Source organism: Euprymna scolopes, chromosome 9, assembly GCF_053919585.1.
Source record: "Euprymna scolopes isolate OS-2025 chromosome 9, ASM5391958v1, whole genome shotgun sequence".
NCBI classification, from domain to species: Eukaryota; Metazoa; Mollusca; class Cephalopoda; order Sepiida; family Sepiolidae; genus Euprymna; species Euprymna scolopes.
The window spans coordinates 141,209,168-141,223,023 of NC_136490.1; the positions used below are offsets into that span (position 1 = coordinate 141,209,168).

At 33.9% G+C, this 13,856-nt stretch overlaps 1 protein-coding gene across 46 annotated transcripts in view; it reads left to right on the forward strand.

Moving 5' to 3' along the window:
* LOC145284881 (CLIP-associating protein 1-B-like) overlaps positions 1-12,416 on the forward strand; it is a 450,911-nt gene extending 438,495 nt beyond the window's left edge. For all 46 annotated transcript variants that reach the window (XM_080133909.1, XM_080133914.1, XM_080133920.1 and 43 more), the window contains 6 exons: positions 762-888; positions 1,273-1,401; positions 3,823-3,960; positions 10,350-10,418; positions 11,642-11,758; positions 12,179-12,416. In XM_080133909.1, coding sequence (XP_079990035.1) covers positions 762-888; positions 1,273-1,401; positions 3,823-3,960; positions 10,350-10,418; positions 11,642-11,758; positions 12,179-12,271 — 673 coding nt within the window. In that variant the 3' untranslated portion in view covers positions 12,272-12,416. The remainder of the gene's footprint in view (positions 1-761; positions 889-1,272; positions 1,402-3,822; positions 3,961-10,349; positions 10,419-11,641; positions 11,759-12,178) is intronic.
* The last annotated feature ends 1,440 nt before the right edge of the window (positions 12,417-13,856 follow it).

The following is a 13,856-nucleotide window of genomic DNA, read 5'->3' on the forward strand; positions in this document are numbered from 1 at the left end:
CTTTATTTAAAACAAAAACAAAAAAAACTTTGTTACGTTTTTTTGCCAGTTTTGTCTTCACATTTTTTTAGAATCGTAATTGCTAATTTTTTTTTTTCTTTTAATAACACAATAAGTCATAACTCATCATTTTTATAACATAAAAACGTATTTCGGTTAACACAAATTCTACTTTGGTATTTTTGAAACTGAATTATTTAGTTTGTTTTCGTTGCAACAAACCATAAAGCAAATCTTTCTAAACTGAGGGAGCATAAAAGAAATTTGCTTAAACTGGAATATAGTCATAGAAACGTGCTCAATATCCAGAGATTAGCTTCTCTTCATATCCTTTCTGCCGAAATATCTGGTGGGGAGTTTGTCACATACTTCTTTGGAGGGGGGGGGTTACATTTTCGTGTTTTCATTCGTTCTTTTATATTTTAAATTTTTGTTGGGGTAATGATGGAGTTGACATATGATAACAGGTGTGGCCAAACCGAACTTCATGTCGACTCTGGCAATGCTGGATATCCGTGCTAGTAAACATATATTTTTGAAACTCTATGGATAATAATCAATGAAATACAAAAATTCTCAGTGGTAGTTTAACTATTGAACTTCATAATTTTTCGATTTTGAAGACAAAGTATCATTACCCTTTAAACTAACTAAAATAAACAATAACTATTTTTTAAAATCATTTACATCAAAATTAGGCCATGAAGGGTTAATGGAGTTAACATATGTTTAAAATTTAAGTTCTCAAATGTTTGTTTCAGAAATGAAGAAAGGAAAAATGCGATGCAATGTTTAATGAAACTTGCTGTCGATGGAAAAGTAGAATTATGGGACAAGCATTTCAAACCAGTTTTGTTGATCCTTCTTGAAACCTTAGCTGATGATGATGTAAGCATTCATTCTGTTTTAGTTTTATAACCAGTTTTTTTAAATATTTTTTTTAATTACATAGTACTAACATTGGATATAATTACTTGTATTTTTTCAGTAATATTTTAATTGTTAGTCAAAAATTACTTACATTGAAATTGGTTTTCACATGGTTTTATTATTCATGAATAATTATTTTTCATTAAAACCATATTTTAGTTTGAAAAAAAATCATTAAACATTAAATATGGCAAGTTTCAAGTTGAAATAAAAAAAAAAAAAGTTGTGAAAAGAAAGAAGGGAGATAACTCAGTTCTTAATGTTTGGATTATGAGAGAAACATTTTAAACATGTTTTGTCGATCCTATTTTAAATTGATGTCTTTTCCTTTTTCTCTTGTAGTATAAAATCAGGGGCTCAACACTGTCTGTGTTGCGTGACATTTTACACAACCAACCTACTCAATTCAAAGACTATGCTGAATTAACGATTCTTAAAATCTTAGAATCTCATAAAGATCCAATTAGAGAGGTAAGTTTTTTTTTTTGGATGATTTTTGTTTCTATAATGGACGCCTATCAATACGAGAAACAAGCATGACCCCCCCCCCCCCCCTCAGTAATTATTTCACTCCAGTTTAAGACGATTTTTAGTTTTTCAAATGTTTGATTAAATTTTTATTTTATTGTCAAATAATTGTTTATTCAGTTTTGAAACCCAACAGCAACATGACTGATATTAGATATTACAAATCAGACTAGTTTAGATCGGAAAAACTAGTAAATATAGTAAAACTCCTTTCATTTTCAACTTGTAATATTTCATTTCTTTGATTTAAATTTTTTAAATAAAATTTTGAATGTAAGCAAAATTTAAATCTTTCTTTCTATAAATATATAATTCTTTCCCCTGTGTCATTATTTTTTTTTCATTCTACTTCAAGTTAGGTTACTATGTAAAAAAAAATGTGAATGTTTTTAAAAATCTTTGTGCACACCATTGTGTATCTCTATGCATATAAATATAGCCCCATCTTTTCTTAGACAATTTTTCACTCATTTTGTCTGATTAGTGCAATATTGTAATGATAATTAATACTGATGTTTTGAATATAGTTGAATCTGGTCAGACTAGGAGTTCAACGGATCATCTTCATCTTTATGGCTGATAGTATTGTAACTATTTCATTCATCAAAAGCCAACACTTATCCATATTAAGCGACAGATTGATCCATGGATCACAGAAAACACCAGTGGCAGTACAGCATGGATATGAGTAATGATTTCATTAGGAGTATTGTTGCTACTGCTGATAGTTGACTAGAGATATTTGAAACCATTCATCCTGGGAAGATCCTGGTCATCTACTTGGATGTTCCTTTTCTCATTATTTGTGGGTTTTGCTTTTACCATTTAACCTAAATAGATTCATAAGAACTACACTAACATAAAGTGGAGCACAGTTGGACTAATGGTTACTATCACAGACTAGAGAATCAGTTGTGACCCCCTCCCCATGTATGAATAAATAACAGCTTGTGTTCAATTAATCATATAAAATAAATCTTTAGGTATTATTTCGGTATTAAATAGACAAAAAAAAAACTGTTTATTGCCATAAAAGTTATGCTGAACCAATAACATCATCACTATCTTCAATTCAACATCCACTTTATATGCTGACATGTGTTGGATAGCTTTTACAAATTGACTTCCAAACTAAATTATCTCTGGTCAGGTTTTTATTTGTCTCTATTTCTCTCAAATTCATCCTTATCACTTCCTTTCATATTTCCATTGTACTTCCCTTGCCGGCTGATGAGCTACTTTTTTTTTTTTTTTTTTTTTTTTTTTTTTACACAGAGATCACCACTTATCAAGGCCCGGAAGCCACTCAGGGATAAGGGTTATTACAAGTACATTATGTTAGTGAGGAGATTTGATGAAGTGTTTACTTAAGGGGGCTGTTCATTAGGAATTTGTTAACATTAGACTTGAAGACATTCAAGTTGTAGTCCGGAGGGAAGCAGGCAGACGGAACAGAGTTCCACAGGCGTGCAGTTCTAAGAAAGAAGCTTTGTTCATGGAATCCGCGTTTTGATTTAGGCACAGATATAGAGTGGGGGAAATTTTTCACAGTGGATTCAGCTAGACGGGTGTTTTTCATGAAAGATTGGCGAGGGGGGACCAGGGATTGGAGTTCAGACGAGCACCTGCCATGAAAATAACGATAAAACAAGGATAGGCTTGCAACGTCTCTTCTGTGGGAGAGGGGTTGCAGGGTAGAGAAAAGGGCATCCCCCACTAAACCACGAAGTCTATTTTGTACTCTGTCAAGGCATGATAGGCTGTTTTTGGCAGCTCCTGCCCAGATATGGCAGCAGTATTCCATCCTTGGCCGTACTTGGCTTTTATATAGATAGAGAATTGCATCAGTAGTGAGATATCTTCTGTTCTACTTCAACTGTTCTACATTTAATCTGAGGACTCTCATCTATTCTCTCAATGTGACCAAACCAATGGAGTTTTCTGTTCTACCTACATTTCCCTATACTGTTCACATTTAATCTTTGTCTGTTTACGAAAATAAAAATGTGAGCATATACCTCTAGTATACTTAATTATATATAAGTATACGAGAGGTATATGCTGAGATATATATATATATATATATATATATATATATATATATTAGTTTTATCTGCTTAGTTTCACGTTTCTATTACCAAACGTGTTAAGGATCCGACAATTTCCAAATGAGAAATTGTTGAATCGTTAACACGATTCGGTAAAAGAAACATGTGTAATTAAGCAGATAAAATAGTAATAAAAAATATGTCTTTGCTCTATATATAATATTGAGCACTTTCTCCAGGTTTTTATTAATTACCATTTAATTTATATATATAAATCTGTTGTGATATGTTTTTGTTTCATTTTCTCTTTTAAAAGGTTGTGAAAGCTGCAGAAGAATGTGCAGCAACATTGGCTAATGTTATTCCACCAGAGCAGAGTATCCGGATACTAAATCCGTTGATCCTCAGCTCGGAATATCCAGTTATTTTAGCTGCTATTAAAATGCAAAATAAGGTAAGATTTAATATTTTTTAATTCTGCAGTTATGTCCTCTTTGTTTTTGTCTATCTTGCAAATGCTTCACAGGATTGAATATCTAGCAAACTTTGGAGGTTTGTTAAATTTCTGAATTCTGTCCATATATGAGGCACTCCGTGCCAGATAGGCAAAGATGCTAAAAACAGGTTGAGCACTTGTTCGGTTCACCTTGTTTGAAAACACAACTGCGCCAAAGTGGCGAAGCGATATTGCTTAGTTGACCAGCTCAAAAAATAGAGCATGGATGGTAGAATTAAGCACTATAGAAAACAGATATTCAAGCCACTGGCATCTTTGCCTCTCTGGCACGAAACACCTTATATAGCATGAACCAAATTGAACTAAATTAATTTTAAGATACAAATTTAAACTTTTAAAATTGGGTAATTTTTACTTTTTTCATTATTAAATGATTAAAATTTCTGACTTTTTTTGTGATGAGGATTGATATTATTAATTCGATTATTTGGACAAGTACTTGTGGCTGAGCGGTCAAGTTGTTTGATAAATTTAGGTGTAAGTTATATTTTTCTGGATATTGAAAGTTCAATCCTTAGTGTGGGTAACACTCAAAAATACAATTGTGAATTACTTAGGACTTCTATCCAGTCATGGCTGACAGAATGAGAGCATTCTACCCCCATGGATTAAATAAAGTGTTCCATTTGAAATTCTGTACAAATTCTGGAGTTCACAGAAATTTTCCCTAGTTCGAAAAAGTACACCTGAAAAATGTCAGATTACATTGACCGAAACATTTTGAAAATAAAATTCAAAATGAGTACACTAGTTCGAAGAATTCAAATAATATGAAAAGTATGTCGATGGGTGGCTGAGGACATGGCAGATACATGGTCAGTCTTCAAATTATGATGGATTAACTATTTTATGCAACCATACCAGGGCTCTATGGACAAATTTATCTTAAGTTGACCTTTGACAACCAGATATTTTAGAAAAGTTACTAGCTCAACCAGTATGATTTTTGGAATATGACATCTTCATTCTGTGACGAGTATCATAAACATTTTTTTGTATTTTTTTTTTTTTTTTTAAATAATTCTAAAGAAGCACTAAATTTTATGTCAAGACTTGAAAGTATAAGTTTTTAAATTTCTTCAGATGTTTTTTTACACAGCTTTCATTAAAAAAAAACTAGTATATTGTTCTGTTAAACTTTTATTGTTTAAATAATTTAACTTGTTTTATTTAAACAAACAAGCCACGTGCACAGTCCCCCTCTGGTGCTGCATGTGAAATGACGCCACAAAAAATAGTGAACAAATGATGAATGCGAGAAGTATGAAGGGCCAACATTACCTTCACATTTTCGCCAAGTTTCAGAAAAATCTAATGGATGGGGCAAAAGTTATGGGGTAAAAAGTCGTTTTTTGCAATTTGGGGGCATATGTGACCCCGTTTCAGCTCTTGGGAATGCCACATCCCAGTGAAAATGGACAAATGGTGCAGTTTCATGCCTTAAGTATATTTTTTTTTTTTTTTTTTTTTTTTTTTTTTTTTTTACAAAGGCATCACCACATTATCAAGGCCCAGAGGCCACTCAAGGATAAGGGTTAAAGAGTGTACAGTAGAAGTTGGTCTATATAGTAATCATTAGTAATGAAAATTTGGTAAATTTAATAACTTATATGGAACGGCTCATCAAGAACTTATTTACTTTAGACTTGAACACAACCATATTGTAGTCAGCCGGAAAGCAGGAAAACGGAAGACAATTCCACAGGCGTGCAGTTCTAAGAAAGAAGCTTTGTTCATGGAATCTATGTTTAGGTTTAGGCACAGATAAAGAGTGGGGGAAATTATTGATAGTGTTTACAGCTAGACGAGTGTTTCTTGTGAAAGTTTTGCGAGGGGGGACCATAGATTGAAGCTCAGTTGAACACTTTCCATGAAAATAACGATACATCAGAGACAAACTCGCAACATCTCTTCTGTGAGATAGAGGTTGTAAGGAGGAGAAAAGGACATCTCCTACGAGGCTACGAAGTCTATTTTGAACTCTATCAAGGCAGGACAAGTCTTTTCTAGCAGCTCCTGCCCAGATGTGGCAACAGTATTCCATCCTTGGACGTACCTGGCTCTTATATAGATAGAGAATAGCATCAGCAGTGAGATATCTACTGGATCGATAGAAAGATCCCACCATTTTTCCAGCGGCCTTGGCAACAGATTTGATATACGTGTTCCATTTAAGATCAGGAGTAATGGTCAAGCCCAGAAGCTTGTCAAAACTTGAGGCCTCCTGAAGACGAGAGCCATTCATTTCAATTGATGACAAATGTGGATTAGAATGTTGATGATGTAAAGAGAGAAGCTTGGTTTTAGATGCATTAAAAGTAACCAGCCACTCCTTTCCCCATTGTACTACATGCTCAAGATCAGAGGAGAGAGAATTGGAGAGTACTTGCTCGTTTACTGTCTTAGATGTGGTACCATAAATGGTAGTGTCGTCAGCATAAATGTCTACAAATGATGTAAGGATATGATTTGGAAGATCATTAATGTAGATCAGGAAAAGAGTTGGGCCCAGGATGGATCCCTGAGGGACACCGGCATTAATACTGTGAGCTTCTGATTTTTGCCCCTCAACTACTACTCTTATGAACCTATCAGAAAGAAATGATTTAATAATTGAGAAGACTTTTCCAGCTATACCATAGCTAGCGATCTTATGAAGTAAACCTTTATGCCATACCCTATCAAAGGCTTTAGATATGTCAAGAGCAATTGCCCTAGAAAGATTGCCACCGTCGAGAGATTTGCTAATCCTATGCGATATAATTGTAAGGACATCTGCTGTAGATCTAGCAGAACGGAAACCATATTGAGTGTCACTAAGAAGGTTATTTTTGTTGAGATGTTTGATTACTTCTGTATTTAACACAGATTCTAGCAACTTACTCATGACGCACAGGAGACTTATTGGCCTGTACTGAGAGGGGGATGAGCGATCACCTGAATTCTTAAATACAGGGCATACTGATGAGATTTTCCAGGGAGATGGGAAACTATTCTCCTTAAGACAACGTTTAAACAGTTTTGTAAGTATGGGCGCTAGTTCAGGTTGAAGTTTTTTGAGTACTATAATTGGAATACCATCAGGGCCAGTTGCTTTACTGGAATCAAGGTTTTTGATTAGCTTGGCAACATCACGTACAGATATACGTATATCACATAGCGTGTTTTCTGATACAGGAGGAAATATTGGGGGTTGGCGGTCTTGGTCTTTGAATTCAACATCATAGAAAATCACTATATAGATATACATATTAAGTTTTTGAGTAATATGAATAAAGATCTCCAAAAAGGCATTTTTTTTTTTTTAGCCCTAAAAGTCCCAGAGGGTGCGAACCAGAATTTTGCCAGAGTTTATATTAAGAACAATGGCCTCCACATTTTGGCCAAGTTTCAGGAAAATCTGATGGATGGATTAAACGCTATGGGGAAAAAAGTGTCATTTTGGGGGCACTTTTGACCTCTTTTAAGCTCCTTGGGACGCCAAATCCCAGTGTAAATGTATAACAGTGCAGTTTCATGCCTTAACACATGTATATTTGAGTTGACGATTGTGTAAAACCACTATATAGTCAGACATATAAAATTTTTGTTGAGAAATATGAAAAAAAGAGCCACAAAAAGGGCTGTTTTTAGCACTGAAAGTCCCCGGGGATGTGAACCAGAATTTTGTCAGGGTCACCCATACTGGATTTATATTAAGAACAATGGGCTCCACATTTTGGCCATGTTTAAAAAAAATCTAATAGATAGATCAAAGTTATGGGGCAAAACGTGTCATTTTGGGCCATTTTGGGCCATTTTTTACCTCTTTTGAGTCCCTGGGGACACAACGGGAATTTTCGCAATAATATTTTTTTTTTTTACTGTGCACATCTATTTAATAAAATACAATTTGTGGCAAAATTTCAGGAAAAACTAATAGATGGTTATCTAGCAATCAGCCGGACTAATGGACGCAAGGACGCCACTGAAAACATAGGTCCCTCTCCGATAAATCAGTAAAAGATGGACAACCCTCTAATCGCAAAATTACTCCAAAAATTAACTGAATTAAACAGTAAAAAAGAAATCATTTTCTGCTGGATACCAAGCCATTCCGCTATTAAAGGTAATGAGTAAGCAGATTCAGCAGGAAAAAACGCCTTAAATCTCCCAATCGATGCAAATTTTAAAATTCCATACATAGATCTAAAAAGACGTATCAACGCATATACAACAGAGAAATGGCAAACCTACTGGAATGAATACCCTAACAACAAACTTCACGAAATCATGCCAAAAATCAAAAAACAAGAACAAAATACGAAACTAAACAGAAAAGAAGTCAAACTAACAAGAATAAAAATAGGCCATACTCACTTAACCCACTCATATCTCCTAAAAAAAAGAAAGCCAACCTATCTGTATATCTTGTCAAACACCACTCACAATCAAACACATATTAATTGAATGTACTGATTTTGTAACAGTAAGAAATCGATTCTACAAAGAAAACAATATTAAAGAGTTATTTGATAAAAACAATCCCCACACCATACTCTCATATCTTAAAAAAATTGGCTTTTATAAAAAAATTTAAAAAGAACCCTTTATACAACAGTCCTGGATATGACCTAAAACTATATCCGATGATGAGGCCCCAGCTTGCGGGCCTTGGGGAGTGTGAAGCCACCCTTTGTCATTGCTCCCAGGTACACTCTGACCCGGAGTGGTAGTACCTGTTAGGGTCCCAACTATGGGTTGAATAGAATCCGACTTAAAAAACAAATATACTCCATTAAAAATCGTTCCTCAAAATCACTAGATTCGGCATTAAATAAACTGAAAAAGGTTGATATGCCGTAAAACAAAAACAACCAACCAACCAACCAACCAACACAATGCGTTTGATTTGGATTTTTTTATCCCACTGAAGCATAAGGGACTACTCTAATAGGGATATGAGATAGACACCGTTAGATACCAGTTGAGGATTTATACTGAACAATTAGTTTGACAGAGATGAGGTCATTGCAGTGGCATTTGTTGGGCTTTGGTATTAACTCTAGATACTCATAAGAGATCCACCTTTCCAGTCCTTGCCTTTCTTTTAAAAGGAGTGAGTCAATTGCTGATACTCCCCCACTAAGAAATACCAATTGGGCTGCCCAGTCAATTTTAAAGAGGGGTGCTAACTTATTGCCTCCACCCTCCCATCTTCTAACCCTGTGCCACATCATAAGTAGGAAAAATGTAAATATTGAATTGGGCAGCAAGATGTTCACATTACATTTAAATTTCTTCATGTTAGTATGGTCAGAGGAGCAGGACAACGGTTCAAAAACAAACCAAGGAAAAAAAAAAGCTATCAAAGTAGAGACATTGCATATAAGTGTATATTTTTCAATACACCTCTGTTTCCTTTTCAATTGTACTCTTAATGACACTAAATGTGCATCTGACGTATTGCTGTGTTGATCAAATAAATGACAAATTCTTCTGACTATAAAAACAATCACATTTAATTTAACAACCAGATTTGTGGTGGGTGACAGGCTGACTTGTATGATGCGTCTCTCTGCTCGTGACTCCACTCAAATTTTTTTCCAAAACCATTTGTTTTTATTAAGATTGCATACCTCTGAATCGATTTTTTTTTTTTTTTTTTCTCCATTGTTTGTGCTGACATTTTTCTCTTGCATCAGAGGTCAAAATCTGGGTTGATCTTATATTCATTCACTTTCTTAGGTCACCTGGTAATGCCCAGAAGTTTTGTACTAATTTTGTTTGTTTTGGTGTTGCCCAATCCTCATTATTTGAAATAAATTTTCTGCCATCTAGAGTCCTCCATGCTGAAGAATGTGATTTTGTTGTAAATCAGATCGGTTGAGACTATTTTCATTGATAGGGCACAAATGCATTAACTTCACTGGAACACATTATGTGGAAGTATTTGTGAAGCAAATCACAGTGAAGCAATGAAGTGGAGTTTGACAGTACAGGACCTTTTGGGTTAGAACGTATTCACACTCTGTTCACAGGGAAGAGGCTAATCATTGGTGCACCAACCCACGTGTGGCAACAATACTCCATACGCAAGTAAATGGTAGTTTTATAGATATATAGGATACTGAATAGCAAGAGAAGTTTTTTAAAAAGCTTGGTGAAGGGAATCAGCCTACCTTTGCAGTGGACTTAGCAGTATCTTTGTACTTATTTCATTTCATGTTACCTGAGAAAGTTTAACAATGCAAATCTCTGTAAATATGTAATATACTAAAATTGATTTTTAATGCTTTCATGAAATCTTTTTAAAAACAAGGCTTTTTAATTTTGTTTCTTTGTAGGTTATCGAACTTCTTCCAAAAGAAGAATTAGAAAACTCACTGCAGGAAATTGTTCCTGGTTTACTTAAAGTAAGTATGTGTGTATATTTTTATATATATATATATATATATATATTCAGACATTAGTCAACATTATCTTAAGATACTTTTATTATAAATGTTTATTTCCGGCAGCTTTGTAACTCTTGCTTCCCTGATTTTGTCCTTTAATCATCACATTCCATGAGCAACATTTCTGACAAAGGGAAAAGGATTGCTGTTTTCCAGGTCAAAATCTATATGTCTTGTATTTGTATAAAAACAAGACTAGTAGATGATATTCTTTTCTTTGCAATCTTTTTCTCACAGAAGAGACATTCCAAGTCTGTATGTCTGCTCTATCATTATTTTCATAGCAAGTGCTCATGTGAACTTCAATCTGTGGATCCCACCCTCCTCACGTGAGCTTCAATCTATGCCCCCCACCTTCGCTGCAAATTATTCACAACGCTCATCTAGCTACAACAGTAAACAATTTCCCTCTAATCTCTGTGCCTTAAACTAAACATAAATTCTATGAACAAAGCTTCTTTCTTAAAACTGCAGGCCTGCTTTCCAGCTGACTACAACAGTCCCTTTCAAATCTCATGTAAACAAGTTCTTGTTGAGTCGTCCTCCTAAATAATCAAATTTTACCCAATTCCCACCACTATCTATTACTATGAAGTTGTTTCATCAACTTCTGACATGCATTAATCCTTGTCCTCAAGTGGCCTTCAGGACTTAATGATAAACAGTGACTCCCCTGTGTGTACATGCATGCATGCATGCATGTATGTATGTATGTATGTATGTATGTATGTATGTATATATATTTTAGTTTTTGTTTCCATATTTTTAAACTTACACAGATAAAAAAATAAAATTTTAGTTGAAAGGTAGATAACTCTTAAATACTACAAGCAAAAATATGAATTATCTTCCTTGCTGATTTTTGCTTTTAGCTGATTATTTAAAAATGTTTGTCATTTATCTGAACCAGACTGTCCTTTTTAAAATCAAGTAGCAAAGTATTGAAATCGGTCATCTTTTTGAGATCTGAACATTTATTTTGCACACACACAAGAAAAAATTAAAAAGGTTTAGTCTTTGTTCAAGGTAGAGTATTGCATAAAAGTGATATTATTTTCTTCCTAATTTAGCACAAAACTTTGTTTTTTTTTTGTTTTTTTTTTTCAAATGATATTTTCTTTCTTATTGCTGTAAATGCCTGTTTCTGGAGCAGATAATAATACTACGTATTATCATTTTAGAGCTATGATGATTCTGAGAGTACAGTTCGCAAGGCTAGTGTATTCTGCTTGGTATCCATTTACATGACAGTTGGTGACAATTTGCGGCCCTATTTGACTGAGCTGAATTATAGTAAGGTAATGTCAATTGTTTGGAACCTTCTCTTCCTTCTTTTACCATTTGACTACTCCTCCTTCATTGTTTCTCTTTCTTTTTCCTCTCTTTTCATATTTTCTTTCTTTTACCTCTGTTTTCTTGTTTCCTTTTTTCTCTTTTCTCTTTATTTTTCTTTTTCCTCTTTTTACCTCTGTTTTTTTTCTTTTTCCCCTCTGCTTTCCTGTTTCCTTTCTTTTTTTCTCTTTTCCCTCTTTTCCTTTCTCTTTTTCTTTTCCTTCCCCCTTTCATTTTCTTTTACCCCTTTTCTTTTCCCCTTTCCTTTCCCTCTTCCCCCTTCCTTCCCCCTCCCCCTTTCCTTTCCCCCTTTCCTCCCACCTTCCTCTTCGCTTCCTTTTCATTGACCTAATTTAAATTGTTAATTTTTTTTTTTTTTTTTCTAGATGAAATTGCTGAAACTCTACATAAAACGTGCACAATCACAAAAAGAAGGTGCAAATGCCTCCAAATCTCCGCTGGCCACCGCCGATACATGATACTGACCATTGACCAATTTGTACGGTTATTGTGGAAAAAAAAAAAATGAAAAATAAAAACAAGTTTTTCTCCAAATTCTTAGCAAAAAACTACACAACTTTTCATGTCATAATCCACCACAAGTTAAAAAATAAAAAATAAAAATTACTACAATAAATGACACCACACTTATAAAACAATACAAAAACAATAATAAATTTAACTTATTTCTACTGTCACTTTGATATAACAATATTTCCCCATGACTGTCCTATCCCACCCACTCAGTTTATAATTTCCAAGGGCTGCCACAATTCAGAAAAAATTTTTTTCTTACTTTTGGCGTACTAGTAACATTGCCTGCTTCAATTACTACTGCTACTGCTGCTTACTGCTGCCCCTATCCTTACCCGAGTCCCCACCTCCATGAAATTATAATAGACCAATCGGTAAGACTTAAGGAAGAGTTAACAATAGAAACTGCATCCTATTTTGACAGCAAAATTAACTAATTATTCCTGCTATTATTACTGTCTCAAGTTTCCTGGAAAAAAAAAAAACAACTTCTGGAGCTGTTTTAATTTTTTTTGTATATTATAATAATAATAATAATAATAACAATAATGATTCTGCTTGTCCCTTCTGTGCACAACTGTACTGCTGCCAATACGTATGTGCAAGATCAAAGGCAGGCAACTCATCAGGACATGACTCAGTTGTAGTAGTATTATATACAATTGTAGTTAAAAAAAAAGTTCAAAATTTGTATAAGAAAATGTTATACTTTTACTATTAAATGAAACTCTTACATTTTATAGTATTTGAACCTTTTGAAAAATGTAATTGCAATGAAGAAAGCAACTGTGGAACAAGAGATTCCACTAATGTGTGTATGTATGTAATCTCAATAGCATGAAAAATCAACTTATCAGAACAGAGACGAATCAAGAAAATAGATCTTGCACAAACAAGTCTCTATATCCTTTCAGAGTTTTATAACAATAATAAATAATTAAGAGAGACTTCTTAACACTTAAAAGCCTATAATACACTTTTTGGAGATCAGGTCTCCTGTGAAACTGTAGTAAAGTGTTAAGATTAACCTCTTTTAATTATTTATTATTGTCATATATATATATATATATATATATATATATAAATAAAATATCTTGCAGCAGTCTTGAATGTTCCTACTGTTGCTACTGCTCTGTAGAAATGTGCTGGCAGCCATCTTTATTGCAAGCCGCAATCAGTAGAGTCTCAAACTGTCATCAACACTATCACCACCACCAATGCAGCCCTCACAAATTAATACTACTACTATTACTAATAAGTTTTGAAATGCTTAATCATTACCACAATTATGTGGCCGTCAAAATATGGAGCTGATTAATATTTGATTCCTTGAAGTAAAACTGTATGTTCACTCCACATGAAAAAGAAAAAAAGGAATTTGAAGTGTGTATAATTGAAGGAAGCGAAGAAGAACCTATCAATTCTATTCCTCCACTTCGCTGTTTTTAATGAACTGCCTCTTCCAAAGCATCATTCTATACATGCTACTGCTATGCAACAGTTTGATGATTTCCTGTTATATATAACAGA